General features: G+C 39.6%; 1 protein-coding gene and 1 non-coding gene across 5 annotated transcripts in view; one reads left to right on the top strand and one right to left on the bottom strand.

Moving 5' to 3' along the window:
• LOC133868303 (exocyst complex component EXO84C) overlaps positions 1-26,331 on the top strand; it is a 40,553-nt gene extending 14,222 nt beyond the window's left edge. For all 4 annotated transcript variants that reach the window (XM_062305129.1, XM_062305126.1, XM_062305127.1 and 1 more), the window contains 2 exons: positions 25,605-25,741; positions 25,843-26,331. In XM_062305129.1, coding sequence (XP_062161113.1) covers positions 25,605-25,741; positions 25,843-26,086 — 381 coding nt within the window. In that variant the 3' untranslated portion in view covers positions 26,087-26,331. The remainder of the gene's footprint in view (positions 1-25,604; positions 25,742-25,842) is intronic.
• On the bottom strand, positions 19,058-19,197 carry LOC133869993 (small nucleolar RNA Z247). The gene has a single exon (XR_009900614.1). It is a non-coding gene; the product is annotated as a small nucleolar RNA Z247 (small nucleolar RNA).
• Positions 26,332-27,863: the final 1,532 nt, after the last annotated feature.

Genomic DNA, 27,863 nt, shown 5'->3' with positions numbered 1-27,863 from the left:
AAGCACGTGATGCGGAACACAGGTAGGATACGATATGGATATGGTGATACAATACTTCTTGAAAATCTAGGATATGATACAGCGGAAATATGACAATCAATTGATTAGTAAATATCTATTTTAGGTATATTGAATGTTAAGGGCTTTTTAGACTTCATGACTCTAATTGATGCGGAGCATTGTCTAGAGGCTTCAGTTTCCTCTTCTAAGTTTAAAGGGAGTCGTGAAGTGAAGAACCTAGAGTGCTCGATTAATTATGATGCCAGAGGTTGTGGTTCTAGCAGGGACAAGGCAAAGCGGCCTAATGTGATGTATTAGTCTCTGGGTTTTGTGGGCTGGTTTTGTAGGGGTTTTTGGGTTTCCTTCTGTTTGGGTTTTTCGGGTGTTTTTTTCCCTTCCCCCCTCTTTCTTGTTTTGGTGTCCTTTTGTATACTTCCTGTATGCTTAGGGGCGCCTTTTTGCTTTTTATAAAATTACTACTTATCAAATAAAAATTTTAGTTTAAAAAATTAATAACAAGTATCAAATCTTTTAAAAACATATCTGAAGTAATTTAAAATCATTAATAGATAGGAAAGAAACACATTCAAACTCCATAAAGTGATATATGCAATAGAAATGAAAGATGATTTGAGGGCTGTCCTAGTTATGTGTTGGCATGCAAACTGAAAGCTTTGAGAGGTGATTTGAGAAAATGGAATGAAGAAATTTTTGGGGATTTAGGGAAGTAAATAAGGCTTTATTGGAGGATATTCGAGAGCTAGATGTCGTTGGGGAAGGGAGAGGGTTGGATGAGGAGGAAAAGGTGCGGAAGGATGAGCTTGTTAGGGAGTTGGAGAGGTTGCTCCTCTATGAAGAAGTGAGCTAGAGACAGAAATCTCGGGCTCTTTGGTTGAGAGAGTGAGATAGGAACAGTTTTTTCACAGGGTGGCAAACTCAAATAGAAGAAATAATACTGTCGATTCTTTACTTGTTAATGGGTCATTGTCATCAGATTTTACATAGATAAGGGAGCATATAGTACAGTTTTATATGCAATTGTATTTAGAACAGTATAGCTGGCGGCCAAAGATGAATGATCTCTTTTCAAGCCATTGGCGAAGAGGAGGGTTCTTGGTTGGAAAGAGACTTTGAGGAGAGTGAGGTTTTTGAGGTGGTTAAAAATCTGAATGGAGACAAACCTTGGGGCTTGGGGCTTTCTGGGTTTCTTTCAAACATGTTGGGAGATTTTGAAAGAGGATATAATGGCACTTTTTAGAGAATTTCATAGTAAAGGGCGATTTAAGCAAAATATCAATGCTACTTTCATATCTCTCATACCAAAAAAAGTTAGTGTGGTGGATATTAAGGATTTTTCGTCCTATCAATTTAGTGGGTGTTGTTTACAAAATGATTTCTAAGGTGCTAGCGAACGGATTGAAACAAGTATTGGAGAAAATCATATAAAATTCACAGAATGCCTTTATTAAGGGGAGACAAATTCTGGATTCGATTCTGATTGCAAATGGGTGTATTGATAGTCGACTCAGATCAAGAGTATTGGGTTTATTATGCAAATTGGATCTAGAAAAGGCATATGATCATGTGAATTTGGAGTTCTTGTTATATTTGTTGGAAAGAAGCAGTTTTGGGGAGAAATGAAGATCCTGCCTTTTGTATTTCTACGGTTCACTTTTCAGTTTTAATAAATGGAGCCCCATCTGGTCTCTTTAGCAGTACTCAGGGTTTGAGACAAAGGGATCTGTTATCACCTTTACTTTTGTAGTGGTTATGGAGGCTCTGAGTAGGATGATGTCGGCCACCTTGGATAGGGGTCAATTGGATGATTTTACAATGGGATCGAGAAATGCTGTAGGAATGGTAGTGTCGCACTTGTTATTTGCAGATGATACTCTAATATAATGAGGTTAATGGTGAACATCTTCGTAATTTGAAATGTCTTTTTTATTTATTTATGTTTCGAAACGGGCTCGGGGTTGAAGATTAATTTGTCGGAGTCAGAGATCATTCCTATTGGTGAGGTGGAGGATGTCGAAAGGTTGGCTGGTATATTTGGGTGTAAGGTGGTAGTGTTACCAATGACATATTTGGGACTTCCTTTGGGGGTGCCATACAAGTCAATTACTATATGGAATGGTATTGTGGATGGAAAGGCGGTTGGCGGGTTGGAAGAGGCTATATTTGTCAAGGGAGGGAGGTTGACGTTGATCCAAAGTACTTTATCCAATTTACCCACATGTTATCTATCTTTGTTTCCTATTCAGTTGGGTGTGGCGAGTAGGATTGAGAAATTACTAAGAGATTTTTTATGAGGAGGTATCAAGGAGGAGTTTAAATTCCATCTAGTAAAATGGTCGAGTATTTACTCTCCTATGCAATATGATGGTTTGGGAGTAAGAAGTTTGATCAAGCTTTATTGGGTAAATGGTTATGATGTTATACTACGGAGAGGGAGGCGTTATGACGTTTGCTTGTGGAGGCGAAATATGATAGTTTGAGTGGTCGTTGGTGTTCTAAGGAGGTAGCGGGGCCTTTTGTTGTTGGAGTGGAGAAATATTCGGAGGGGGTGGGGTGTTTTCTCGAGATATATTAGATATGAAGTGGGCAATGAAACTAAGATTCGTTTTTGGCATGATGCTTGGTGTGGGGATTAGGCATTGAAAGAAGTTTTTTCGGAGTTATTTAGTATTTCTTGTCGTAAGGAGGCGTGGGTTGTGGACAACATGCTGTCTTCCAATGGTGTTATTCAGTGGAATGTGTCTTTTGTTAAATCTGTACAAGATTGGGAGGTAGATTAGGCGCTTGCATTTTTTGAAGTATTATATTGGATTCCTTCCAAGAGGAAGAAATTTGAGTTGAGGTCGTTCTTTCATGAGTTGTCTACTTTGGGGGGGTTCTTCTTTTCCGTAGAGGAGTGTTGGGAAAGTTAAAGTCCCTTTGAGAGTGAGTGTGTTTTTTTTGGACAGCAGCTTGTGAAGATTTTGACATTGGATAGTAATAGTGGTGAAATGGTGTTGCATGTGTAGGAGAAGCGGGGAATCGATTGGCCATCTTTTACTCCATTGCGAAGTGGCACAAGAATTATGGAGTGCGAACTTTATCCTATTCGAAGTTCATTGGGTTCTGCATGCAAGGGTAGTACGGTTGTTAGATTGTTGGCGAAGTCAAGTGGATAGTCGCACAGTTCTAGATGTGTGGATGATAGCACCGTTGTGCTTAATGTGAAGTATATGGAAAGAGCGGATTGCTAGATGTTTTGAAGATTAAGAGAAGACGAGGGAAGAGCTCAAGAACATTCTGGTCAAATTGCTTCTTAGTTGGATTGGGGCTTGTAATATCTCTCGAAATTTTCTATTTTCTTTGAATTTGTGGATTTTTGTTCTTTTAGTATGTGAGAGGGGGGGGGGGGGGGGGGGGGGGGGGGGGGGCTTCTTTATATATCTTGTGTACTAAGGTTGTGCCCTTTTGCACTTATCAATGAAACAAATTATTTATATATATAAAAAAGTCTATAATCCATATATGGAGTACAAATAAATTTCAATTAACATCACAGATTAACCATCTACCAAACACGAAATAGAAAACTAGTAGAAAATAGAAGTCTTGTCTTTAAGATGATCCAACTGTGACAGTATCACTTCTGTCATCACCATCACTATCCGTGAAAAGAATGGTCCAAGTGTCCAGTTTTTCTAGTGAAGGGTTTGCAATCTCAAGCAACCTGGCACCTCCAAATGGCTTATCCAACCCAACATCTTCAAATGGCACATCTTTCTTGCTTCTCTCCTAAAGTCTTCACTATTCCGTGATAAAACTCGAAGATTAGTATGTACTCATACTAAATCTTCAGTATGTTTAGGAGTCAGTTTGTTCCTCCTCAATGGGTGTTAGTCGAATATGTACCCAATTTCCTCGTCAATGGATGATGAACAAGGCTGTCTGAGAAGCATAGGTGCTGAAGACCCATGGACATACCACCAAAGCAGTGGCTCCAAGCTCTAACTATTCTCCCCACCTATCTGCAAAGGAGTTAAAGGTACCAAACACACCCATTGATCCAGGAAACCTAGCACACTACACATTCACTGTCTTTCTTTCTTCAAGATTTGGAAAGTATCTTCTTATACACTTATCCTCTCTTCAAAAATTTCCTCATCCCTATGTTGAGGAACATGGTTTTATGCTTCACGAGTCCATTGGTTGCTAGAATACCTAATTAAAAAAATGATGCATTTGAAAAGAGCGAAGAGCAGAAAATCTTTGTATTATTTACGAAGTTACATAGGGATCAAGAAATGAGCCATGCAATCAAGCGGTGTGCAACTTTTAGTTGACTGATCAAGGAGTATAGCATATACCATCTCATGAAAGGATGATCTTTCCCCTTCTTGCTCCCTTCTCTGTTATTGCATCACACATCATTCACCACATGAATAATAGGTTGATCTGTCTTGGCCAACTGAAGCATATCATAGATAGGCCCAGTCAAAGAGAGAATGTAATCAACCTTATACCAAACATCATTGGAAATAAATTCTTCAGTAGTTGCAGCTTTTTCAACATCTTCCCTAGAAGAAGACAATTGGTCAGTAATGACCTTGGCTTGAAGACTTTTTTTTACGAGCTCCATGCTTGTAAGTGATTGTGGATTTGAGTGTATGTATATATATCAATAATAAAGTTATCACTGCAATAGTACAAATCTTTGTAAGATAAGTCTATGCGAACCTCAAAGATCATAGGTTTTGGTTGTTAAATCATCAAGATTAATTCTAGTCTAATTTAGAAAAGATGTTTGTTTTATATTTTCTTTTGCAATTTAAAAATATAAACCAAACTCCAAACAACACCTAGAAGGGGGGTTGAATAAGTGTATGACAATATAATGCGGAATTAAAATTTTTTTCAACCACAAATAAACAATCACCAAAATATGAAAAGTAATAAAGCAATTGAAATAGATATTTGGTGACGAAGTGGAAACTCTTTGAACTAAAAAAAAGAAAAAAAAAAGACACTCAAGGGTAGCCAACCCAAGAAATCCAATCCAATAACGAAAAATCCACGAATTACAGGATGCTAATACTCACAAAACCTTTTCAGTCGTTACACTCTTGAATTACAACAAGTGACCCACTTGTTTGCTTCTCTCCCAGAACCTCTAGAGATTTATTCTTCTATATCTCCTTAACTGGAACTCTAGTTGGCTTCAATTGTTTAAGGTTGATGGTTAAACAATAACCAAAACTCTAAGAGAGATTTAACATTAATAGTCCAGGTCTAAAACCCTCTCTTAGTACACTGAATTCTAGAGTAGAATTCTTAATAATTCGTGCTTGGAAGTCCCTTTAAATAGACTCATACGGTTGATCTGTTGGACAAAGATCAGCCTCATCGTCCGCTGGGTAAGAAGCCTCTCCGACGTTCGAATTTGAAATTCAAAATTTCAAACTTGCGCATGTGGAGTAAGCTGGTCATAGGTTTTAACATGGTATTGGGCCGGGCTGCAAGGAAGTTTCTAGGCCGGATTACAATGTTTGGCCTGGGTCGTAAATGCAATGGTCTTCGTTTGGGCCATTTCCTGCCTAAATCCAAAGTCTCTCGACTGTCGAGACTTATGCCGGAGATGTCACTGGAGGTATCTTCTAGGGTGTTTTTGGGTCTTTCTTCTCCAGGGGGTAGGTCGTCTAGCTGTTTGAAGACCGGCCCAGCATCTTCTCTAGTCAAGTCGACTTCCCTTCTCATCTTCCCCCCTCTGCTGGCTTCAGAGTTGTCGGCTACGGCAATTCGGGTTGCTCCTCCGGCTCCGGCTGGGCTGTTAGTGAGTTCGGAATTTTCCAGTAGCTCGTGTGGTCCAGGGCCTTCCGTTTTTGTTCCTCTTCTCTCAGGGGGCTTCTGTGTTGGGGGAGAAGATTCGTTATTTCCCCCCCCTTGCTGCATATCCATCATTTTCAGCATTATTACAGGAGGGCTAGGGAGCTTAGGGTAGGTCATTCTGTGAAATGGAATGATGGGTTATTATCAAAGTCTCTGGAAGCTTCAAAGTTGTTTGGGGGTCTTGTTCTCAATAAGGTTACGGGTGTTGTGCCTCCTGCGAAGAAGAAGACAGAGCCTCCAGTGAAGCAGGGCCTTTTTAGGAAGGGATTTCTCAACCTTCCCCCGATAGTTTCAGTCCCTCCCGCTTTGTCTCAGGAGGTCAACAATGTCGTGGTGGTAGGACCTTCCTCCCCTCCGAAGGATTGCATCAATCCTCCTTCCGTTGAGGGAAATGGTTTCTCCCAATCCCGGAATTGGCCTGTTGGCTTTGATCATAACGGGGAGATTGTGGATTGGGAGGAGGAAGATGTTTATTGGGATGGATTGCCATTGGATTGGGCGTTGGATGAGGCTTTTGGGGAGGAGGCCATGGCAATTTGGGATGCCATGGAATAAGATTTCTAGCGAGATAAGATGATTGCACGCCAAAAGTCTAAAGGAAAAAGGGAGCTTCTAAATCTGCATAGCTTCATCAATTTTGGTGACGCGAAAGATCCCTTCAGGCATAGGAAAGGCAAGGCACACATGGTTTAGGTTGTTGTGCCTTGGCGGGTGGTGGATTGCCTTGTATCTTAGTTGGGCAGGTGTTGGTTGGTGCTCCTTGGCGGGTGGTGGGGTGCCTTGTATCTTAGTTGGGCTCTTTTGTATTTTGTTTTTGGGTGTTTTTTCAACTTCTGGGGTTTAGGTTTTGCGGGTTTTGTTGGGCTTTACGGGTTAGCTTTGGCTGCTCCTGTGTATACTTTCTGTGTACTTAGGGGCGCTTTATGCTTTTATTAATAAAGTTTTCTTACTTATCAAAAAAAGAAAAAAGAAAAAAAAGGATTTCACCCATTATTGGGATGGATTGCTCTTGGATTGGGCAATGGATGGGGATTTTGGGGAGGAGGCCATGGCAATTCGGGATGCCATGGAAGAGGATTTCAGCGGGATTTGATAATTGCGCGCTAGAAGTCTAAAGGAAAAAGGGAGCCACTGAATTTGTATAGCTCCATCAATTATGGCGACATGAAAGATCCCTCTAGGCGTAGGAAAGGCAAGGCACACTTAATGTAGGCTAGTTGTGCCTTGGCGGGTGGTGGGTTGTCTTGTTCTTAGTTGAGTCCTTTTGTAGTTTGTTTTTTGGTGTTTTTTTTGTCTTCTGGGACCTAGGTTTTGTGGGTTTTATTGGGTTTTATTGGGTTTTTGCGGGTTAGCTTTGGTTCCTGTGTATACTTACTGTGTACTTAGGGACGCCTTACGCTTTCATTAATAAAGTTTTCTTACTTATAAAAAAAAAGGATTTAAAAAAATTTGCCCAGATTTATGGTCCTATATTGCGAGGAGATTTTGGCATAATAAATGCCCGAATTAGGAAAAACCTATTTCAGATATATTTGTTGCCTTTTGTTTTAGCTTTTCAACACCGCTGATGTCACCGCAATCCGATGCTTGAGCCGAAAGTTATGGTTAACATGTGAAGACGTGCTCAATCTGGAATTGACAAATCCAATTTTAACTTCACTTAGTGAAATTTCAATTTGCTCATTTCCTTGATTGATTTGGCTTAACCACATCTTCTAGGTCTTTCAATTTGAGTTGGATTAAATCTTGGATAAAATTCTTCATTGACTTAACCAGTAGACTAAAACTTACAACCAAATAAGTTTTGACACCGAATTTGCCAATACTAAAAACTTAACAAACTCCCCCTTTGGTAATTTGGCGACAAACCCAATTACAACAAAAAGCTCAAGTTAAAAACTAAAACTAAAAATCCAACATAAACTTAGATGAAATTATGAGTTTAACCCGTTCTCTGAAACATGAACAAACCATTAAACAAATAGAGAATTGAAGTACTAAAATTCATATTAACATAAATATGAATAATTGAATAGATATCCATTAAACACATTAGTATGTTAATCTATCAAAAAGATACTACTCCCCTTACCAAAGACATTAATGACCGAAAACGAAACCAAAACTTTCTCCTCCTTTTTTGTCACGAAATGACGAAGATAATAAATTAGCATAGAGTCCTGTAATAAGCAATTCAAACAAGCCAAATTTATCACCCATGTACATCACATGAGTGATTGATGTACACAAACAAAAGACCTCTCTAAGAACTAGACATTACCACATCTAGAAACCCTCCTCTAGTTCCAACTATGATCATGAGCAATGCACCGAATGTAAAATGAGTGCCATGCAAGATCATGAACAGTAGAACACACGATATTCAGAATTAATCATTTTATAGAAAAAAGAAATCTCCCTCTCAAAGAATGATCAAATATCCAGATAGTACACAAGAAAGACACATAATTAGCTCATGTGTTAAACAATGAATTCCCAACACAATAAACCTCATAGTGTGCAAAGTAGGCATGAGAATCAAAAGATGAATGGATCAAATTTTTCTTTAACAAAAGCAAAGAAAAATGTTCCACTCAACCTATGCTTGTGTGTTGTATGTGATAACATTCTATTTAGCAAGCTTAAAACCTTATTTGGTGAGGAGAAAAGCTTAGTAAGCAAAAGCTTATAAATCCTTATGAGGAAGGTTGACAAGCACATCAAGTCAAAAGTCAAACCTTATCATATTAGGGCCTAGTCACCCTCAACCAATACATTCTCCCTGAGACATAGTACAAACTTAAACATAGTCTTTTAATGACTGTCACTTTCTGCAATGATTTGGTCACTGATTGTTTCTATAACGACATGTTAAGCAATAATTTGACACTGAACTTTAGTTCATATATTTCTTTTTGAGAAAGTGCCTTTAAACATTGGTGCTTAAATTAGATGGGAAGAATGCAAGAATTTTTAGGTCCTAGGTTCAACTAGCGAATTGGTTAATTTGACCAAAAAGCTAGTCAACCTCACATGGTTGCCTAACAAACATCACCCTTGCAGTCAAGCTTAGCTCAAATAAAAGCTTTAAAGTGCACAAAAGATTAGCATATGAGAAGTGTACTACAAAAGCTCATGCTTAAGCAAAGAATTTAGTCCATTAAAAGAATAATCAACTCATGCACAATAAACACATTCCAAAGATAATTATGAGTTGAGTTCAAGGAATACACATGAAAAATTAATGAACTTTTAAGATTCATAAGCCAAAGCTAGGAAGAAGGCAATAACAATTTTTTTTTTTTCTTCTTTTTTTTTTTTTTTTTTTTTAAGGAAAACTGGAAATAAAACACAAAATTAATGTAATGCATATGCAAAACAAAAGAAAAAAATGCAATGGAAAGAACACTACATGCTCTAGAATATGAATATGCATGAAAAATGATCTTAGACTTGCCATGTGACCACCTAACTCTAAGTGAGACTACAACCACTCTTCTTCAAAGAGTGAATGGTATCAACCTTTCTAACCCAGACCTTTTTAACACTAGGTGCAGTTTTGTGACTCTTGTCCAACTTATCTAACCTAGTCAAAACAATCCTAATCATGTTGCACAACCCCTTATAACTATTCGTAAGATAGAGACTATCATTCTTATGCTCACAGGGTTTCAACTTGAAACAGTTAGGTCGGGTATGACCAACTTGGCCACAATGATAACAAGTAGGAACAAACTTTTGAGAAGGTTGTTTCTTAGGAGGGTGCACAATCGTAGACTTAGGTCTAGAAACATAAGGGTTAACCATAACTTTCTTACCCTTATCACTTGAAGCAAGAACAAACATTACCTTCTTTCCACAAACATTTTTCACACCAGAAGTAGAAGGCATAGATGAACAATTATCTACAAAGCCAATTCCAGATTTGTCCAAAGAATATTTTTGATCATGCAACATTTTATTAAGCTTATCACTAAAAAAAAATTTCAAGTGATTTTTCGATTCACTCAATTCATTCTCCAAAAACTTAACTTTAGCTATCAACACTTGATTTTCAGATTTCAGAGTATTACAAGAAGCATGTGAATCACTCAAGGTTTCAAGCCATTTGGTCTTTTCAAGTTCAATTTCGCTAAGCTTTTTCAATTTCTTTCTATTTTGCTGTCTTAATTCAGAAAACTTCTCAAACAAATTATTATAAGTGTTTTGGAGATCATCTTCCTCTTCAGATTCATTCTCAGATGAATCATGAGGCTCTGGAGTAGCATACATACTGGACTCATGAGGACTCTTATAAGTAGTAAAAGCTAAGTAATTGAGACCCTTTTCAGGATCATCTTTGTCATATTCATCACTGTGAGTAATATTAAAAGCATTACCTTGTAAATTGGCACATTTAGCCCAAATGTGACCATAACACCCACACTCATGGCATTGGATGCCACGAGGGTTCTTTTCTCTTTCTCTCCTACCTATAGTTGTTGCACTAGAATAATCCTTGGGTTTCTCAGTAAACTTCGAGTAAGTATTCCTCAAATTTCCTTTCTTGGTTTTGAAGAGCCTATTAAACTTCCTAACAATCAAGGCTAGGTCTTCTTCATCCAGTGATTCCTTATCAAAGGAGTCATTTGTCTCTTTTCTAACAGTTTTGAGAGCAATGAACTTGTTTTTTCTTAGGTTAAGGCAAAGAGAAGTCATAGGTTTGTAGAGAGCCAACTAGCTCTTCAATTTTCAAAGTGTCAAAGTCTTTGCTCTCTTCAATAGTAGTCACTTTGATTCTAAATCTTTCAAGGAGTGATCTCATGATTTTCTTAACAAGACTGATCATAGAATTACGAATAGCATTGAGTTTGATATAAAACTCATTAAATGTCTCTCATCCTGTAGCATCCTGATTCCTTCAAATTGAGAAACTAGCATTTGAAGTTTTGCAGTTTTAACAAGTTTTGTTCATATGTAGTTTCTAGAATCTCCCATGCTTCCTAGGCAGTTTCACATTGAGAATTCTTAAGAATTCTGCTGGTGAAAGTGCTAGGCATATGACATTCATAGCTTTGTCATTCTCAACACGAGTTTGTTTTTGAAGAACAGTCCATTTACTTATCGCCGTATCTAGTAGGGTCCATCCATATTTGACGATAGACCAAACGTCTATTGATTTTAGAAAAAATCTCATACAAGATTTCCAATAGCCATAATTAGATCCATCAAAAGTAGGAACATAATTAAGAGATAGAGACATCTTTGAGAGGAGTCTAGGATCACACTCAAACTTAATTCCTTAACAAAATGAACCTGCTTTGATACTAATTGAAAATATAAACTAGACTCCAAACAACACTTAGAAGATGGGTTGAATAGGTGTATGACAATATAATGCGGAATTAAAAATTTAATCAACAACAAATAAACAATCACCAAAATATGAAAAGCAATAAAGCAATTGACACATATATTTGATGACGAAGTGGAAATTCTTTGAACTCTAAGAGAAAAACTACTTCGGGGTAGCCAACCCGGGAAATCAATCCAATAACGAAGAATTCTCGAATTACAAGATGTTAATACTCACAAAACCTTTGTAGTCGTCACATTCTTGAATTACAAAGAGTGACCCACTTGTCTGCTTTTCTTCTAGATCCTTTGGAGAGTTATTCTTCTTGATCTCCTTAACCGGAACTCCAGTTACCTTCAATTGTTCAAGGTTGATGATTAAACAATAACCAAAACTCTAAGAGAGATTTAACATTAATAGTCCAGCTCTAAAACCCTCTCTCAACATATTGAATTCTAGAGCAGAATTCTTAATAAATTCGTGCATGAAAGTCCCTTTAAATAGACCTCTGAAGAAAACCTAGTTCGAGTTGGAATAGGATTTCAAAAAAATTCGCCCAGATTTTTGGTCCTATATTGCGGAGTGATTTTGGCATAGTAAATGTCCGAATTAGGGAAAACATATTTCAACGTATTTGTTGCGTTTTGTGTTAGCTTTCCAACATCACTGATTTCACCACATTCCGATACTTGAAGTTAAAAGTTATGGTTAAAATACGGGGACGTACTCAATCTGAAATTGATAAATCTGATTTTAACTATACTTAGTGAAATTCCAATTTGCTCATTTCCTTGATTGATTAGGCTTAACATCTTCTAGGTCTTCCAATTTGAGTTGGATTTAGTCTTGGATAAAATTCTTCACTGATTTAACTAGTAGACTAAAACTTACAACCAAATACGTTTTGATACCGAATTTGCCAATACTAAAAACCTAACACAATTGAAACTAAATAGAAACGTAAAAGCGAAAGTAAGATAAGATGGAGAAGGTACAGGAGACTGACTTCACTACTAACATCATAATGATTGTAAACCGTAATTAACATGGGAATTTCATATATATGAATGATATGATTTGTGTGTGTTTGTCAAGGACTCAACAATGTCGTGAAGAAAACATTTTTAATAAGAAATAATAATAACCCATCTTCGGTAGGCATGGATCGTCCACTTAATTACTAAGATGCGGTACGATCCATCTTCCTTAGGTATGAATTATAAAATCGCTTAATTAGTATACACGCAATCAATGGATAAATATAACTTATCTTCCGGCAATGCATGAATTGTTTACCTAAATTAAACCAAACTAGGATGTAGAGCAATTCATCTTTCGTAAGCATGGCCTATCAAACCCTATCGATTTGTGTTCATTAAAACCGTTGTAAAACCATAATCCAGCCTGGTAACGTTCGAACGAGTTTGGAAACAAGGAGAGACTTGCGCCTGGCGATCACGTTGCTCGTTCATGGCTAGGGACGTTGAAGTTTGCTGAAGAAGGAAAATTTAACTAAGAAAGCGTTACATAACTTGTTTTTAACGCTCAGGAAGGATGTGGACAGGTGTATGGAGCATCTTGGGCTGGGCTGAAGTGTTTGTGAATTGGAATTGAAAGAGGGGACTAAAGATTGTGGGCCTGGTGGGGTCAAAGGTAAAGGCCCATGTGGGTATGCTTCTAGTTCACAACCCAAATTGGGACAGGAAGAGGTGGCCCATCGTCCAAAGTCAGGATTATCTGGCTTGGTCTACAATGTCGCAATCCACAATCTATGGCTATTTGGAGAGTGAAGCAGGGGATGGCCAAGGCTGAAGCAAGACCTACCCGGAGCTAAGAGAAGATTACGGTCCACAATAGAGTTGGGGATGAGGCCACCGTTCCGGTAACTAAGGGTGTGTCGAGTGATGGAGGAGGAAAAACGTATGTCTCGCTGCTAGCCAGAACACAGCCGGAGGAGATGGTGGTTGGAACACACGGGTCGGCACCAGAATGTTCTCACCAATTTGGGTTTGGCTTGGATGAAGTTGAAGAGGCCTCCAGTTTGGGTGAGATGGGTTCTGTCGTTGAAGAGGGACTTGCACATGTTTTGTCAGAAGCTGATCGAGGCATACTGCCAGTTCCACATGCATCCAGCGGTTTATCGTTGGTTGCTGTGATGGAAAATTCTGGGTCTGACTCAGAGTAAGTGGTTCAGAGGCATGCAGTAGACAATCTCGAGCTGGTGCCTTGTTTGGCAAAAGATGTCAAGGTGGAAGGCTACACAACCAAAGCTTTTTCAGTGGGGAAGCAAGTGGAGAGTTTTTTCTGAGAGAGCAAGGTGGGTAGAATGGAAATTGGGTCTACATCCATGGGTGTGGTGGGAGAGGAGGAGGGAGTTATGTATCAATTTTCTTTGGATATGCAGGACTACCTACCTGAAGATCTCTTGTTACAGTATGAAGAAGAGGATATAAAGGGGAAATTGGAGAGGTGTGAACCGCTGGTACTCACACCATTGGCAGTGGATGGAGGAGACGGGCATCACCCTAGGGTGTCACCTAGGTGGGTGGTGGATAGAGTTATGAGGACAAATTGTTGGCATTGTTTGAGATGATGGAAGTTGCCCGAGACCTATCAATTGCGGAATCTAAGAATATTTATCCGTCTACATTAGAGGCAAAAGGGTAGCGGGAACTAGATAGGCTGGCTTGGTCTATTAATTATGAGAAGGACGTACAATCTGTTAGAGGTCGACATAGGGGAAGGGGCTCATCTCGCTTTTTATGAAGCCTAAAATATTAATGTGGAATGTCAGAGGGATTAGAGATTAAGAAAAGGTTGGAGATTAGGGGGATACTAAAAGTTGGTTTGGATACAGAGAAGAATAAGTTTTCTTCTCGGGTATTTGTTCAAAATCCGAAAAACCCGCATCACACCCGCAAAAAACCCGAATAAAAACCCGAGTTCTATTATTCTCAAGGCTGTCTTTCAGATTAATGGTGGGACCCACGCGCAGGAAAAGTTGACTAAAAAAACGCGTGGGTCCCACATTTAAATAATAAAATATTAATAATTTAAATCAAAAAAAAAAAAATGAAATTAAAAAAAAAAACAGAGGGGTGGCTGCCGGCTGGCAGCCACCCCTGACCCTCTTGGGGGAGGCCGCGTGGCCTCCCCCGACTACTGGGGGTGGTTGCGCGGCCACCCCCGACCCTTGGGGGAGGCCGCGCGGCCTCCCCTGAGTACTGGGGGTGGCCGCGCGGCCACCCCGACCCTTGGGGGAGGCCGCGCGGCCTCCCCCGAGTACTGAGGGTGGCCGCGCGGCCACCCCCGACCCTTGGGGGAGGCCGCGCGGCCACCCCCGACCTCCTCTAGGGGTGGCGCGCGGCCACCCCCATTGCCCCGGCAGCCACCCTTTGCTTCATTTTTTATTTATTTTTTAATTTTTAATTTTGATTTCAATTATTTTTTTTAAAAAAAAATTATTTATTTTTTTTAATTAAATAATCAATATATAATAAATTATTATTATTTAAATTATTATTTCACACAACTTTTCAAAATACCAATCATTATACACAACTTTTTAAACCTCCAATCATTTCTTACCATTAAAATATAATATTTTTCAATCTCAAAATTCAACACCCAAACACAATTTTTTACCTCGATATTTGTAAATAGAATTAGAATTCAATTCTAATTCTAAAAATTCAATACCCAAACGAACCATAAGGGATTGGAAGGCAGATATTGTATGCTTAATGGAGACAGAGATGGCAATTATATCAAGGGAGGTGGTGCAGAGTTCATGGGGCTGCCATTATGTAGATTGGTGCTATAAGGGAGCAAGTGGAGCATCGGGGGGGATTTTGTTAATGTGGGATAGACGAGTGGTGGAGAAAGTGGAGGAGTGTGTGGGAAGATATGCAATTGCTTGTTCTCTGCGCAATACTAGCGATAATGTTGTATGGACATAATAGAACTATAACAATTTCTGTGTAAAACCTCTTTTGTTCCTTACCACTGAATGTGGTTTATATTCATATATATAGGAAATACAAGCATAGTCCGTATAGGAGATTTAACTCTACATGTGTTGCTGTCAAGGTAATAGCAACCTAATAGAACACTAAGATACTATCCTAATGAAACTCTATAGCTATGATAGCTGATCAGATATACAACCGAGATATACTGTTATTGTAGAACTACAGTCAAATATAAACTCTAAGTAGGACTCTTGATAAATACAAAGCTACTTTGATAACTATAAACCGTGATTGATATCACTTAGGATTTATCTGCTTTAACACCCTCCCGCAAGCTCAACGGGGGAGAGCGCACGTGGAGCTTGTAGCAGAAGTCTCGAAATCTGGTGGCAACAACCGATTTGGTCAATACATCGGCAAGCTGATCTTGACTCGGAATGAAGAGAACCTGAAGAGATTTATCTGCCACTCGATCACGAACAAAATGAAAATCAATTTCCACGTGCTTTGTTCTTGCATGAAACACTGGATTTACCGAGAGATATGTTGCTCCTATATTATCACACCACAGTTTTGGTGGAGAATGCAGTTTTATACCAAGATCACGAAGAAGAGCTTGAATCCATAAGAGCTCAGCAGCGGTATTTGCAACAGCCTTGTATTCCACTTCTGTACTGGACCTAGAGACAGTAGGTTGTTTTCTTGAGCTCCAAGAGACAAGATTTGTCCCAAGAAAAACACAATAAGCACCCGTGGATTTCCGATCATCTAGACATCCCGCCCAATCAGCATCAGAAAAGGCCTGAAGTTGAGATGAATTCGTCCGGGTGAGAAGTAGACCATGCGTGACAGTATGCTTGAGATACCTTAGAATGCATTTAACAGTTTGCCAATGGACCTTTGTTGGACGATGCATAAACTGGCACACCCGGTTGACTGCAAAAGCTAAATCTGGACGTGTGAGGGAGAGATACTGAAGAGAGCCTACCGTGCTACGAAACAGGGTTGGATCATCCATTGGATCACCAACAAATGCTGAGAGTGTATGAGAGGTAGACATAGGAGAAGTAATGGGTTTGGCCTCCAACATGTTGATCCGTTTGAGTAAATCTAGAATGTAACAACGCTGGGAGAGCAATAATCCAGATTGCAAGTGGAGAACTTCTACACCAAGAAAATAGTTGAGATCTCCAAGTTCCTTCACAGCAAATTCCAGCTTAAGCTGTTGAAGGAGAGCATCAATAGCTGAAGGAACTGAGGATGTTATTATAATATCATCGACATATATCAAAATAAAAACAGTTGCCGAAGGAGAGTGAAGAGTAAACAAGGATGTATCTGCCTTGGATCCAATAAAACCAAGATCAAGTAACTTGGTGCTTAGCCGAGAGAACCACGCTCTAGGGGCCTGCTTTAACCCATAAAGGGCTTTATGTAATCTGCAGATGTGATGAGGCAGAGAGGGATGTATAAAACCAGGAGGTTGTTGCATATATACCTCTTCAGAGAGAAAGCCGTGAAGAAAAGCATTTTGGACATCAATCTGCATAACCCAGCCAGCAGAGTAGGCTATGGACATAACTGTTTTGATAGTTGTAGGCTTCACAACCGGGCTGAATGTCTCTCCAAAATCAAGGCCTGCTTGTTGGTGGTATCCCTTGGCAACCAGACGTGCTTTGTGTCTTTCAATAGTGCTATCCGCTTTCCTTTTCAACTTAAAGACCCATTTACAACCAACGACATTTGAGGCAGTAGTAGGAGGAACAAGGGACCAAGTTTTATTTTGGAGAAGAGCATTGAATTCTGTCTGCATTGCTGCTCTCCATTATGGAATGGTATTAGCATTGGAGAAACAAGTTGGTTCGGCCAAAGTATCATCTTGGACTGTGAGTAATGCCCGGGCAATGGGATATCGGACCATCCCATCATGTAGCTTTCGTGGCTGAACAATATTATTCTTTGCCCGAGTAGTCATAGGATGAATCCGTGGATGGACTGGCGCAATGGAGGAATCCGCACCTGTAAGTGTCTCAGCAGGAGATATAAAAGAGCCTGCAAGTGTGTCAGGTAATGGAGAAACAGGAGAGTCTAAATGCACAATAGGATCAGCCGGAGGTAAACTAGAAAGGGAGGATACACGAGGTAGAGAGGAGACACTGACACGGGGCGGAAAAAACAAAGAGAGAGGTGCTGGTGTGGCAATTATGGAAGGCTCAGTTGGAGAAGATGGGCTGGCCGAGGGAGACGTGGCACTAGAGGTGGAGTTGGTAAAAGGAAAAATTGACTCGTGGAAGACAACATCACGTGATACAAATTTTTTTTCAGTTTGAGGATGAAAACAGCGATACCCCTTGTGATGAGAGCTATAACCCATGAATATGCAAGCTTTTGAGCGGAAATCAAACTTGTGTGTATTATAAGGCCGCAGATTTGGAAAGCATTGACACCCAAAAACTTTTAATAAAGAGTAGTCAGGGGGCTTACCAAAGAGTTTCTGAAATGGAGAAATATTTTTCAGACTTGGAGTGGGAAGGCGATTTATGAGGTAGCAAGATGTTTGACACGCCTCATCCCAAAAACGCTGAGGAACACCACTGGCAGCAAGGAGAGCGAGAGTTGTATCAATAATGTGACGATGTTTTCTCTCGGCACAACCTTGTTGCTGATGAGTGTGAGGACAAGACAATCTATGCATGATGCCAATGGATTGAAAGAACTTGTTGAGGGAATGGTATTCACCCCCCCAATCGGTTTGGACACTTTTGATTTTAGTATTGAACAACCATTCGACCATAAGTTGAAATTTAACAAAGACATTCATAACTTCAGATTTGTGGGAGATTGGAAACAACCAAGTAAACTTGCTAAAAGCATCGATAAACGAAACATAATATCTATTTCCATTGATTGAAAGAACTGGGGAAGGACCCCAAACATCCGAATAAATTAACTCTAAAGGAGTACTGAAAACTGAATTTGAAACATAAAAAGGTTGCTGATGTCCTTTGGCAAGTTGATAGGCCGAGCAAGGAGTAGCTTTATTTGCTGAAACTGGAAGACGAAAAGTAGAAAGCACACGCTGGACGGTACAAAGAGCAGGATGTCCTAATCGCCCGTGCCAAGTGTTTGCTGAAGTTCGCACACCAAGAAGAGCATGCTTTATTGACTGAGATGAAAGGTTCAGATGTTGGAGTTGATAGAGACCATCCTTAAGAGGGCCTTGATGCAGAAGACTCTGTGTGAGGCAATCCTTAATCAAAAAATGAGTAGAATGAAATTCAAAAAAGACGTTATTATCAAGGGCAAATTTACTAACAGACAGTAAATTTTTACATATATCTGGAACAAGGAGAAGATTTTGTAGTAAGAATTGAGTACGAGAAATAGATAGTGGTTGAACCTTTGTGAGTTATAGACAAACCTGAACCATTGCCAACACGAATCTTGTCTGCTCCAGTATACTCCTCAGAAGACACATTGAGATTATTCATCTCATTGGTGACATGATGCGTGGCTCCAGTATCGGGATACCAATTGTCATCAGAAATCAGATTCGGTGAGGAGTAAAAGGCCTGAGGATTGGTGGAGAGCTCACCCTGGAATTCTTGATCAAAACGGCGATAGCACCGTATGGCAGTGTGACCTTGTTTACCACATACCTGACAAGTGTGTCGAGGTTGAGAGGATGTGGTATTGGTGAAAGAAGAGCCACGGCCATGGCCATTTGAAGGGTGTCCACGTCCTCGATTTCCACCACGATAGTTGTTTCCACGGCCACGGAAACCTCGACCACGACCATCCTGAGATCGAGAAGTAAAGTTTGCAGAAGGCTGAACGATGTCTACAGTGGATAGATGTTGTTCCAGCCAAAGTTCATAGGCTAATAGATGACCATAGATTTCCTCAAGAGAAAGAGGATCCACATGGGTGGTAATAGAGGTGACAAAAGGATCATGTTCGGATCCCAACCCAGCAAGAATATATGACACAGTTTCAAAATCATTCAAAGGCTGACCAATAGCAGCCATGGTGTCACTCAAAAGTTTCATCTTCTGGAAATAATCGGTAACAGAAGAGTTACCTTTCTTGGATGTAGCAAGCTGGTAATGAACTTGCATCATCTGAGCTCGTGATTGGGAGGTGAACATCTTCTCCAAGGACATACACAGAGCACAAGACGTAGCACACCCAACTGCGTGGGAGACTAGGGGTTCGGAAAGAGTGGAAATCAGCACACTTAGAATAAGTTGATCCCGCTGGTACCAGGTGACATAGTTGGGATTCAAGATGGAAACGGGAGCACCATCAACAGTGATGGGATTCGAAATAGTCTGCGGAGGGGAAACAGAGGATCCATTGACAAAACCATGGGCATCTTGGCCTCGGAGATAGGCATCAACCTGAGTTTTCCAGGAGATGAAGTTGGATTTGGTGAGCTTAACGTGTAGCGACGGATTCATGTTTGGAACCGTGAGGAGAACAGGAGCAGACGGCGGTGGGTTGGAAACCTTAGAAGGCGTAGTGGGTTCAGGGGTCGACATCGCAGCAAGAGGGAAAAAAAAAGAAAAATGGAGCTATACGACGTTAGTCAATAAAATAGCTCTGATACCATAATAGAACTATAACAATTCTGTGTAAAACCTCTTTTGTTCCTTACCACTGAATGTGGTTTATATTCATATATATAGGAAATACAAGCACAATCCTTATAGGAGATTAACTCTATACATGCGTTGCTGTCAAGGTAATAGCAACCTAATAGAACACTAAGATACTATCCTAATGAAACTCTATAGCTATGATAGCTGATTAGATATACAACCGAGATATACTATTATTATAGAACTACAGTCAAATATAAACTCTAAGTAGGACTCTTGATAAATACAAAGCTACTTTGATAACTATAAACCGTGATAGATATCACTTAGGATTTATCTGCTTTAACAGGACATTTGGGGGGGTGTATGGTCCGAATGATGACAGGGATAGGATGGGATTGTGGGATGAGTTAGCTGGGTTGATGAGTTGGTGGGAGATGCCATGGTGTATTGGGGGAGATTTTAATGTCGTTCGTTTTCCAAGTGAGAGGTTAGGTGTTGCCGGCTTTTCTGTCATAATGGAAGAGTTTTTAGACTTTATATTCATGCAGAATTTGGTGGATCTATCGCTTGAAGGTGGCTAGTTTATTTGGTCAAATAATCAGGAAGATCAAACATGGTCCAGAATTGATAGATTCTTAATTTCTTTATAGTGGGAAGAACGTTTTCCTAAAGTGACATAGAGGAGATTGTCAAGACTTCTATCTGATCACTTTCCTTTGTTGTTGGATTGTGGGACGCCAAGAAGAGGGAGCAGGTATTTTAAATTTGAAAACTTGTGGCTGAAATCGGATGGTTTTGTAGATCAGGTTAAAACTTGGTGGTTGTCCTATGAGTTTTATGGATTACCAAGTTACATTTTGGCTAAAAGTTGAAGGCTTTGAAGACGGATTTGAAAAAATGAAATGAGGAAGTGTTTGGTGATGTAGGGAAGAAAACGAATGAATTATTGTAGGGCATTCGAGAGCTGGACTTAGTTGAAGACTGTTGTTGTTTAGAGGAAGACGAAAGGGTTCGAAAGATAGATATGTTGAGAGAGCTGGAGAAAACTCTTCTATTTGATGAAATGATCTGGAGACAGAAATCATGAGCTTTGTGGTTGAAGGAGGGGGACAAGAACACAAATTTTTTTCAAAGAGTGGCCAACTCACATCGTAAATTCAATCATGTTGACTCTTTGAATATAAATGGTGCAACGTCCAAGAATCTTGTGTAGATCCAGGAGCATATAGTACAGTATTACAACAAACTGTATTTTGAACAATGTTCTTGGGGGCCATTGATGCGGATGAAAGTATTTGGTTAGAAAAACAGTTTGAGGAGAATGAGGTGTGGGTTGTGGTCAGGGATTTGATCTTATGGCTGTTTTTGGAAAATTTCATAATCGAGGTCAGTTTGAAAAGAGTCTAAATGCTACTTTTGTTTCTCTGATTCCAAAGAAGACTTGTGCTATGGATGTGAAAGATTTTCGCCCTATTAGTTTGGTGGGGGGATGTATAAGATTATTTCCAAAGTTCTAGTGAACAAGTTTAAGTCAGTATTGGGAAAGATCATCTCAAACATAGATTGCATTTATTGGCGGTCGACAAATTTTGGATTCAGTGCTTATTGCTAATGAATGCTTGGATAGTCAAATTCGATCGGGGGAATTTGTGCTGCTGTGTAAGCTGGATTTGGAAAAAGGCATATGATCATGTGAATTGGGACTTACTCTATTTGCTGCAGCGGTGTGGTTTTGGGGAGAAATGGAGAGCTTGGATGTTACGGGTCTACACCATGACTAAGAAAGAAAGAAGTGAGCTGCCGAATACAATGCCTCTCCCAAGGAAAGTTTTGAGAGCTGCACAACATGGCTAAGATGGAAAAGAATACTACGTGGAGAAGAAAGTGGCTGATTAAGGCAAGAGGAGGCAAGAGGACCCATTGTAAACGTAGGATAAATGCTCATAAAGCAAGAATCCTACGAGGAGAATAAATGCAGGATTTTAAGGAGAGAAATAAGGGACTTATTTCCCATTAGAGTAAGCAGGATTTTAAGAAGAGAAATAAGGGACTTGTTGCCCATTAGAGTAAGGAGGATTTTAGGGAAAGAAATAAGGGACTTGTTTCCCATTAGAGTTAGAATTAATATTTACGTATTATATTTCCCTTATTTAATCATCTCTATATAAACCTAATAGAGTGATCAATAAAGAAAAGAAGAAGAAAAATTATATTTAACTCTGGTTGTTGCTTTGGGAGTTTTTTAGGGTTTCTCGAATAGTCCTAACATTAGGAGGCCCAGGATACCTCGAATACCCTACTATCACATGCACCCTCATCCAAATTACCATCGTCCATCCCCCGTTACGGAGGACCGTAACATTGGATGCGACTTTGTATTTCTACAGTGAGATTTTCTATTCTTGTGAATGGAACCTCGTTGGGTTTTTTTAATAGCACTCATAGGCTGCGACAAGGGGATCCACTTTCACCTTTATTGTTTGTGGTGGTTATGGAGGCTTTGAGCCGGATCTTGATTGCTGCAATGGATCAAGGTCACTTGACAGGGTTTTCAGTGGGACAAGGATTCTGAAGCTTTAGTTGTGAATTATTTACTGTTTGCCGATGACATGTTTATTTTTTGTGGTGTGCAAGAACAAATTTGACATCTGCGGTGTATCTTCTTATGTTTTGAGGCAAATTTAGGATTGATGATTAATTTAGAAAAATCAGAAATTGTTCCTATTGGAGAGGTAGAGAATGTCAAAGGGTTGGCTCAACTCCTTGGATGTCGAGTTGCATCTTTGCCTATGAATTACTGGGGTTTGCTGTTGAGTGCTTCTTATAAAGCTGTGCCTATTTGGAATGGTGTCATTAAGAAAATGGAACGAAGGTTGGTTGGATGGAAGCGAATGTATTTGTCGAAGGGTGGTCGGTTGACTCTTCTTCAAAGTACTCTTTCCAACCTTTCAACGTATGACTTGTTGTTCCCTATTCCAGTGGGCATGGCTAATCGTCTTGATAAACTTCAAAGGAATTTTCTTTGGGTGGTATTGGAGATGAGGCCAAATTTTATTTAGTGAATTGGAACAAGATTTGTACTCCATTGTATTCGGGTGGGTTGGGAGTTTACAATTTCATCCATTTTAGTCGAGCTCTTTTGGGGAAATGGTTGTGGTGGTATGGTAGGGAGAGAGAGGCATTATGGCGATTGGTGATTGATGTCAAATTTGAGAGTTTAAAGGGTGGGTGGTGTTCAAAAGAAGTGTTGGGTACTTTTGGAGTGGGTGTGTGGAAACATATTAGGAGGGGATGTGATAAGTTTAGGAACTTTGTTCGTTTTGAGGTTGGGGATGGGTCTCATGTAAGTTTCTGGCATGATTGGTGGTGTGGAGAGAGATCTTTGAAGCAATGTTTTCCAGATTTGTTTTGTATTGTGAGGAATAAAGATGCGGTGGTGGCAGAAAACTTGGTTGTTCAAAATGGAGTTATTCAGTGGAATGTTATTTTTACGCGTCCAGTTTAGGATTGGGAGATGACGATGGTACTTTTTTTCTTCGCTCGGCTTTATTCTATTTCGGTTCGACATAGAGAGGATGACATGTTAATTTGGAACTTCACCAAAAGTGGTTTATTTGAAGTGAAGTCCTATTATGAAGTGTTAAATGGGAAAGATGACCCTTTATTTCCGTGAAAGAATATGGCGCATTAAGGCTCCGACAATGGTGGTTTTCTTTGTATGGACAACAACTTTAGGTATAATTTTGATGCATGACAATTTGCGAAAGCGGAATATCATGGTGATAGAGTGGTGCTGTATGTGTAAAAAGAGTAGGGAGTCTATAGAACATTTGTTACTTCATTGCGAAGTTGCCCGAAATCTATGGAGTAACATTTACTTTATTTGGGATAGAGTGGGTTATGCCACAAATGGTGCTGGAATTGCTGACTAGTTGGGGCGTGTCGTTTGGGTATGGTCCAGCAAAGAAAGTTTGGCAGTTAGTTCCTTTGTGTTTAATGTGGTGTATTTGGTGGGAGCGGAATGCGTGACACTATGAAGATGTAGAGATATCGATGGTGGAACTAAGTGTTTGCTCAGCACATTGTATATTTGGATAGCATCTTAGCATAGCTTGAATGTTTTTACTTATACAGATTTTTTAAATTTATTTTCTGTTTGTTCCTATTAGGGGTACTCTCGTATACTTTCTATGTATTAGGGTTGTGTCCTTCTACGCTTTATTAATGAATTGACACTACATAAAAAATAAAAAAATAAAAAAAAAAAATAAAAAAAAAAAAAAAAATCCTAGGAAAACCAAGTATGGATTGGTTCCAGATGACCCTTGAGTCTCTTACTACCATAAGATTCTCAAAGGAGCCATGCTGTTTGGTCTCTATTTAGGAGAATGTACCTCATCAAGCCGTGACATCTTTCACGAATCCTCAAGCCTGCAGCGCCTCCCCCCACCTCCATTTCGAAATCCTTTGACTCTACAGACCACCTACGCAGAAACCTCCCGTTCTCCTCCATTAGAAGTCCCATCCACACAATGTTATCAAGATAGGTAAGTAGGTCAAAGGAGGCATTCGAGCTAAATTTTCTAGAATAAGGAGGTGTCATGGGACTTGTTTAGGCTTCTCCTTCCATACTTTGTATCTCTCCAGGATGCTCTAGTGACACATTAGGACGTGCTTTTTATCCCATTGTTGATTTCTAACAAATATGCCTTCACTCTAGAATAGGATCCCTTGCAAACACCTTGACAATAGTTGGTCTAAAGCTTCTGTTTCCAACTTCTTTACTTCTTTGTTTCAATTTAGTGACATATTTCCAAAGAGGAGCACGATCATCTGAATCACCAGTCACATATTTGCTAGGAGAATAAGAATCCATAATTTTCTCGTAGATATTAACCTGCAATAGTATACTATTATAATTCATTTCAAGTCTACTGTTAAAGAATCAAGGAATTAAAAGCAACGGAGGATTTTGTTTTCAGGGCAAGTATAACAGAGGAAGCAAACATATTTTCAATTGAATTTGTTAACAACTAGGAAAGTCAAAGGAGGTAAAAATTTAAAAAATAAACGAAGGAACTGAAAGGAGAGAGGGTACCGTAGGACTAGGACGGTGTTATGGGGAGTTGGACGTGGTGTCTGACAGTGGTATGAGCCCTGATCAACGCAAAAGCATGATGGTGCACGACCTCCAACAGAACCCCTTACAATGAGCCCCAATCACTGTGCTGAAGCAGAGTTATTGAAGCCGAGGGCCATAGTCAATTGTAAAAGAGGGGCACAATCGCTCTTTGTGGCAGCACGTCTGAGACATAAGAAACAGAAAGTGAGATTTAAGGAATGTGGACAGTGATTGTGATATATATATATAGCAGCCAAATCCTTCTTGGGCCATGACTGTTTCCAGATTGTGCCCGAGATGCAAAATTACTTTTATATTTTTGAACAGGTATTGGACGTATCTGGCCATGTCTGAGTCATTGCATGTCTGATATGCGCCGGATACCAACAATCCAAAGGTTTTGAAGTATCCATTCCTCCTAGCAATTTATGCAAAATATATAAGGGTTTGATGTTGTTTTTTCTGGTGCCTCACAACATGTCTACAAGTCCTTTAGTGCAGTATATTGTTAATTCGACTCTCTTGAAGTTAACTTTGTTAGTGCATGTAGTTTGAGAAAGACATTTCAATTCAAATGGTTTGGAGGACCCTTAATTGAGAGCAATTCATGTATCTTCGTAAATCGACTGGGCTGAATGACCTCTCTCTGAAACCTCTCTCGCTCTCTCTGAAAATTGACTTTGTCTTGGCAGTTAATTCTTGATATGCACTTCACTGTTGAAATTGCACGTTTTGCCGGCTACCCATCTCGGCATGTGCACCAGATTGCATCAGCCATAATCGCTCGCGCAATCAGGACCTTCTCTGCTAGAGGCATAGACCCACAAAGGTACTTTGTGCTCTCTCTCTCTCTCTCTCTCTCTCTCTCATTTCCTTTTCCCCCTTCCCACCCTTGTTTTTCATTGGAAACTCAAACTGCTATGTCATTAGTGCACTCCCTGAGGATGAATGGTTTGTTGAAACTGCTAAGTCAGCAATAAACAAACTGCTATTAGGAGCATCTGGGTCAGATGTATCCGATTTCGATGAAGATCACATAATTCTACCTGATGAGATTGTCACGGATTCGGATGACACTGCTTCTTCCCTCTCAACAATGGAATCTTTTGAGTCTTTTGCTTCTGCAAGTATGGGTGAACTTGATAGCCCTATGTTCACTGATCCTGAGGGCTGAAAGTTTCTCCTATACAAAGGAGGGAAAAAGGTGGACCCAAGTTTTGAGCTGAACAACCTTAACTCTGATGGTGACATTTAAGAAAGCTTCAGATTCATACATGTTAGAGGATAGATTTTGACTCTGTAGATTTTGGGTACAATTGTTGATTAAAGTTTGCAGTTGGTCATGTTTCCATGTATCATGTATCGATTATTGATAATTAAGAAATGTTACATACAAGCAGGATGAAGCAGTTCTCCCTTTTTGAGTACTTGAATTTTTACACATCTACTATATTTCTTAGATTATTCTTTAGATTGTCTTTGATATTTTTCGTCGTTGCTCTTGTATGTACCAAAATTTATTTGATCCTGATTCACATTCATAGCCTCGTAATTGGTTGAATTAAGACTATTTTGAGTGGTTACTGGTCTGGTATATATATATATACCAGAACTAATTTTCAAAACGTATTATATTAGTTAGCTCTTTTCACATGGTCCGATCTTGATCCGACCCACCGCCCTCGCAATCTTCTGGGTAACGAAGTTACAAACATCAATTATATTTTTCAATTATTCAAAAAAATTTCTGAGGGGAGGGAAGGGAAGGGAGATTTTCAAACGGGGCCGAGTCACTTTCTTGACTCTTCATCAGGATGACCCAGTAGTCTGCTACCCGGCAATCATCCCCACCAAGTATTGTACTGAGAGTACAACAATTCACTTCCTTGACTCCTCATCAGGATGACCCAGTAGTCCGCTACCCGGCAATTATCCCCACCAAGTATTGTACTAACAGTACAACAATTCACCAAGTAGCTTATGAAGGAATCATGTCACTAGGAATTTCGGGAAGTGAATCTTCCCTTTCAGATCCTGGCCTTGGTAGAACTTGTCTTCGTAGAAAGCTATTCCTTAATTCAAGTGTAAGCAGAGGAAAGAGCTTATCTTAATTTTCTTATTAAAATGAGAAAGGAAAAGAGAACTACTCTTTAATCTACTAACAGTTACGCAAGGAGAGTTCTCTTGCGATTCAATTCCTGCATTAAACCAGGAAGTGCATGATGGTTAACTCACAAACAGACATTACACTGATAATCAAGAGATGAAATGAATTGATAAACAACCATCAACTAACCCCAAAAGAACCAAAACCATAAGGATTGTTTGTTTCCAGCCATGAGTTCCCATATGGCATAAGCGCTCTTGGGTGGGCTGGGCCATTTCATCAAATCTTTCAGAAGGAAAGGACTTAAACTAAAGCCTTTTTCGGTACACGGATTCAAGGCTTTTATCTAATCTAATATGGTAAGTTATTGGTTGGCTTATCTCTGGCTTCATTTTCATCCGTTTCCTTAAAGGAGGTTTGTTATTTAAATTTCAAGAAAATCATAAAAAGTTATTTACAATAACTTTCTTAAAATTTTATGTTCCATGAGAAATGAACGATACTTCTTAATGCATTGAAATCTCGGTTTATATCCCACAAACAATAATAAAAACAAAAAAAAAAAAAAAAAAAAAAAAAAAAAAAAAATCCACACTTTCTCTCTCTTCTATCCTCTCAGTCTCTCACGTCTCCCAACGCCCATGCCCTTTCTTCTTCCTCTAATATCATCCAAATAATCATGGATGAGCGTTTCAAACTCGTTGTCCCGACTCGTCTCCACCATGCCCAAACTCGCTGATCCGGATAGGATCCACACCAAGTCCGACTCCCTGGCTCAGGAGCGACTCAGCAACCAGAATTCAGGAGCGACTCCCTCAACGACGCTATCTCTGCCCGCGCCCTT

The sequence above is a fragment of the Alnus glutinosa genome, chromosome 5, assembly GCF_958979055.1.
Source record: "Alnus glutinosa chromosome 5, dhAlnGlut1.1, whole genome shotgun sequence".
Lineage (NCBI taxonomy): Eukaryota > Viridiplantae > Streptophyta > Magnoliopsida > Fagales > Betulaceae > Alnus > Alnus glutinosa.
Note: the sequence above shows the minus strand (reverse complement) of the source record. Positions and strands in the feature narration are given on the sequence as shown.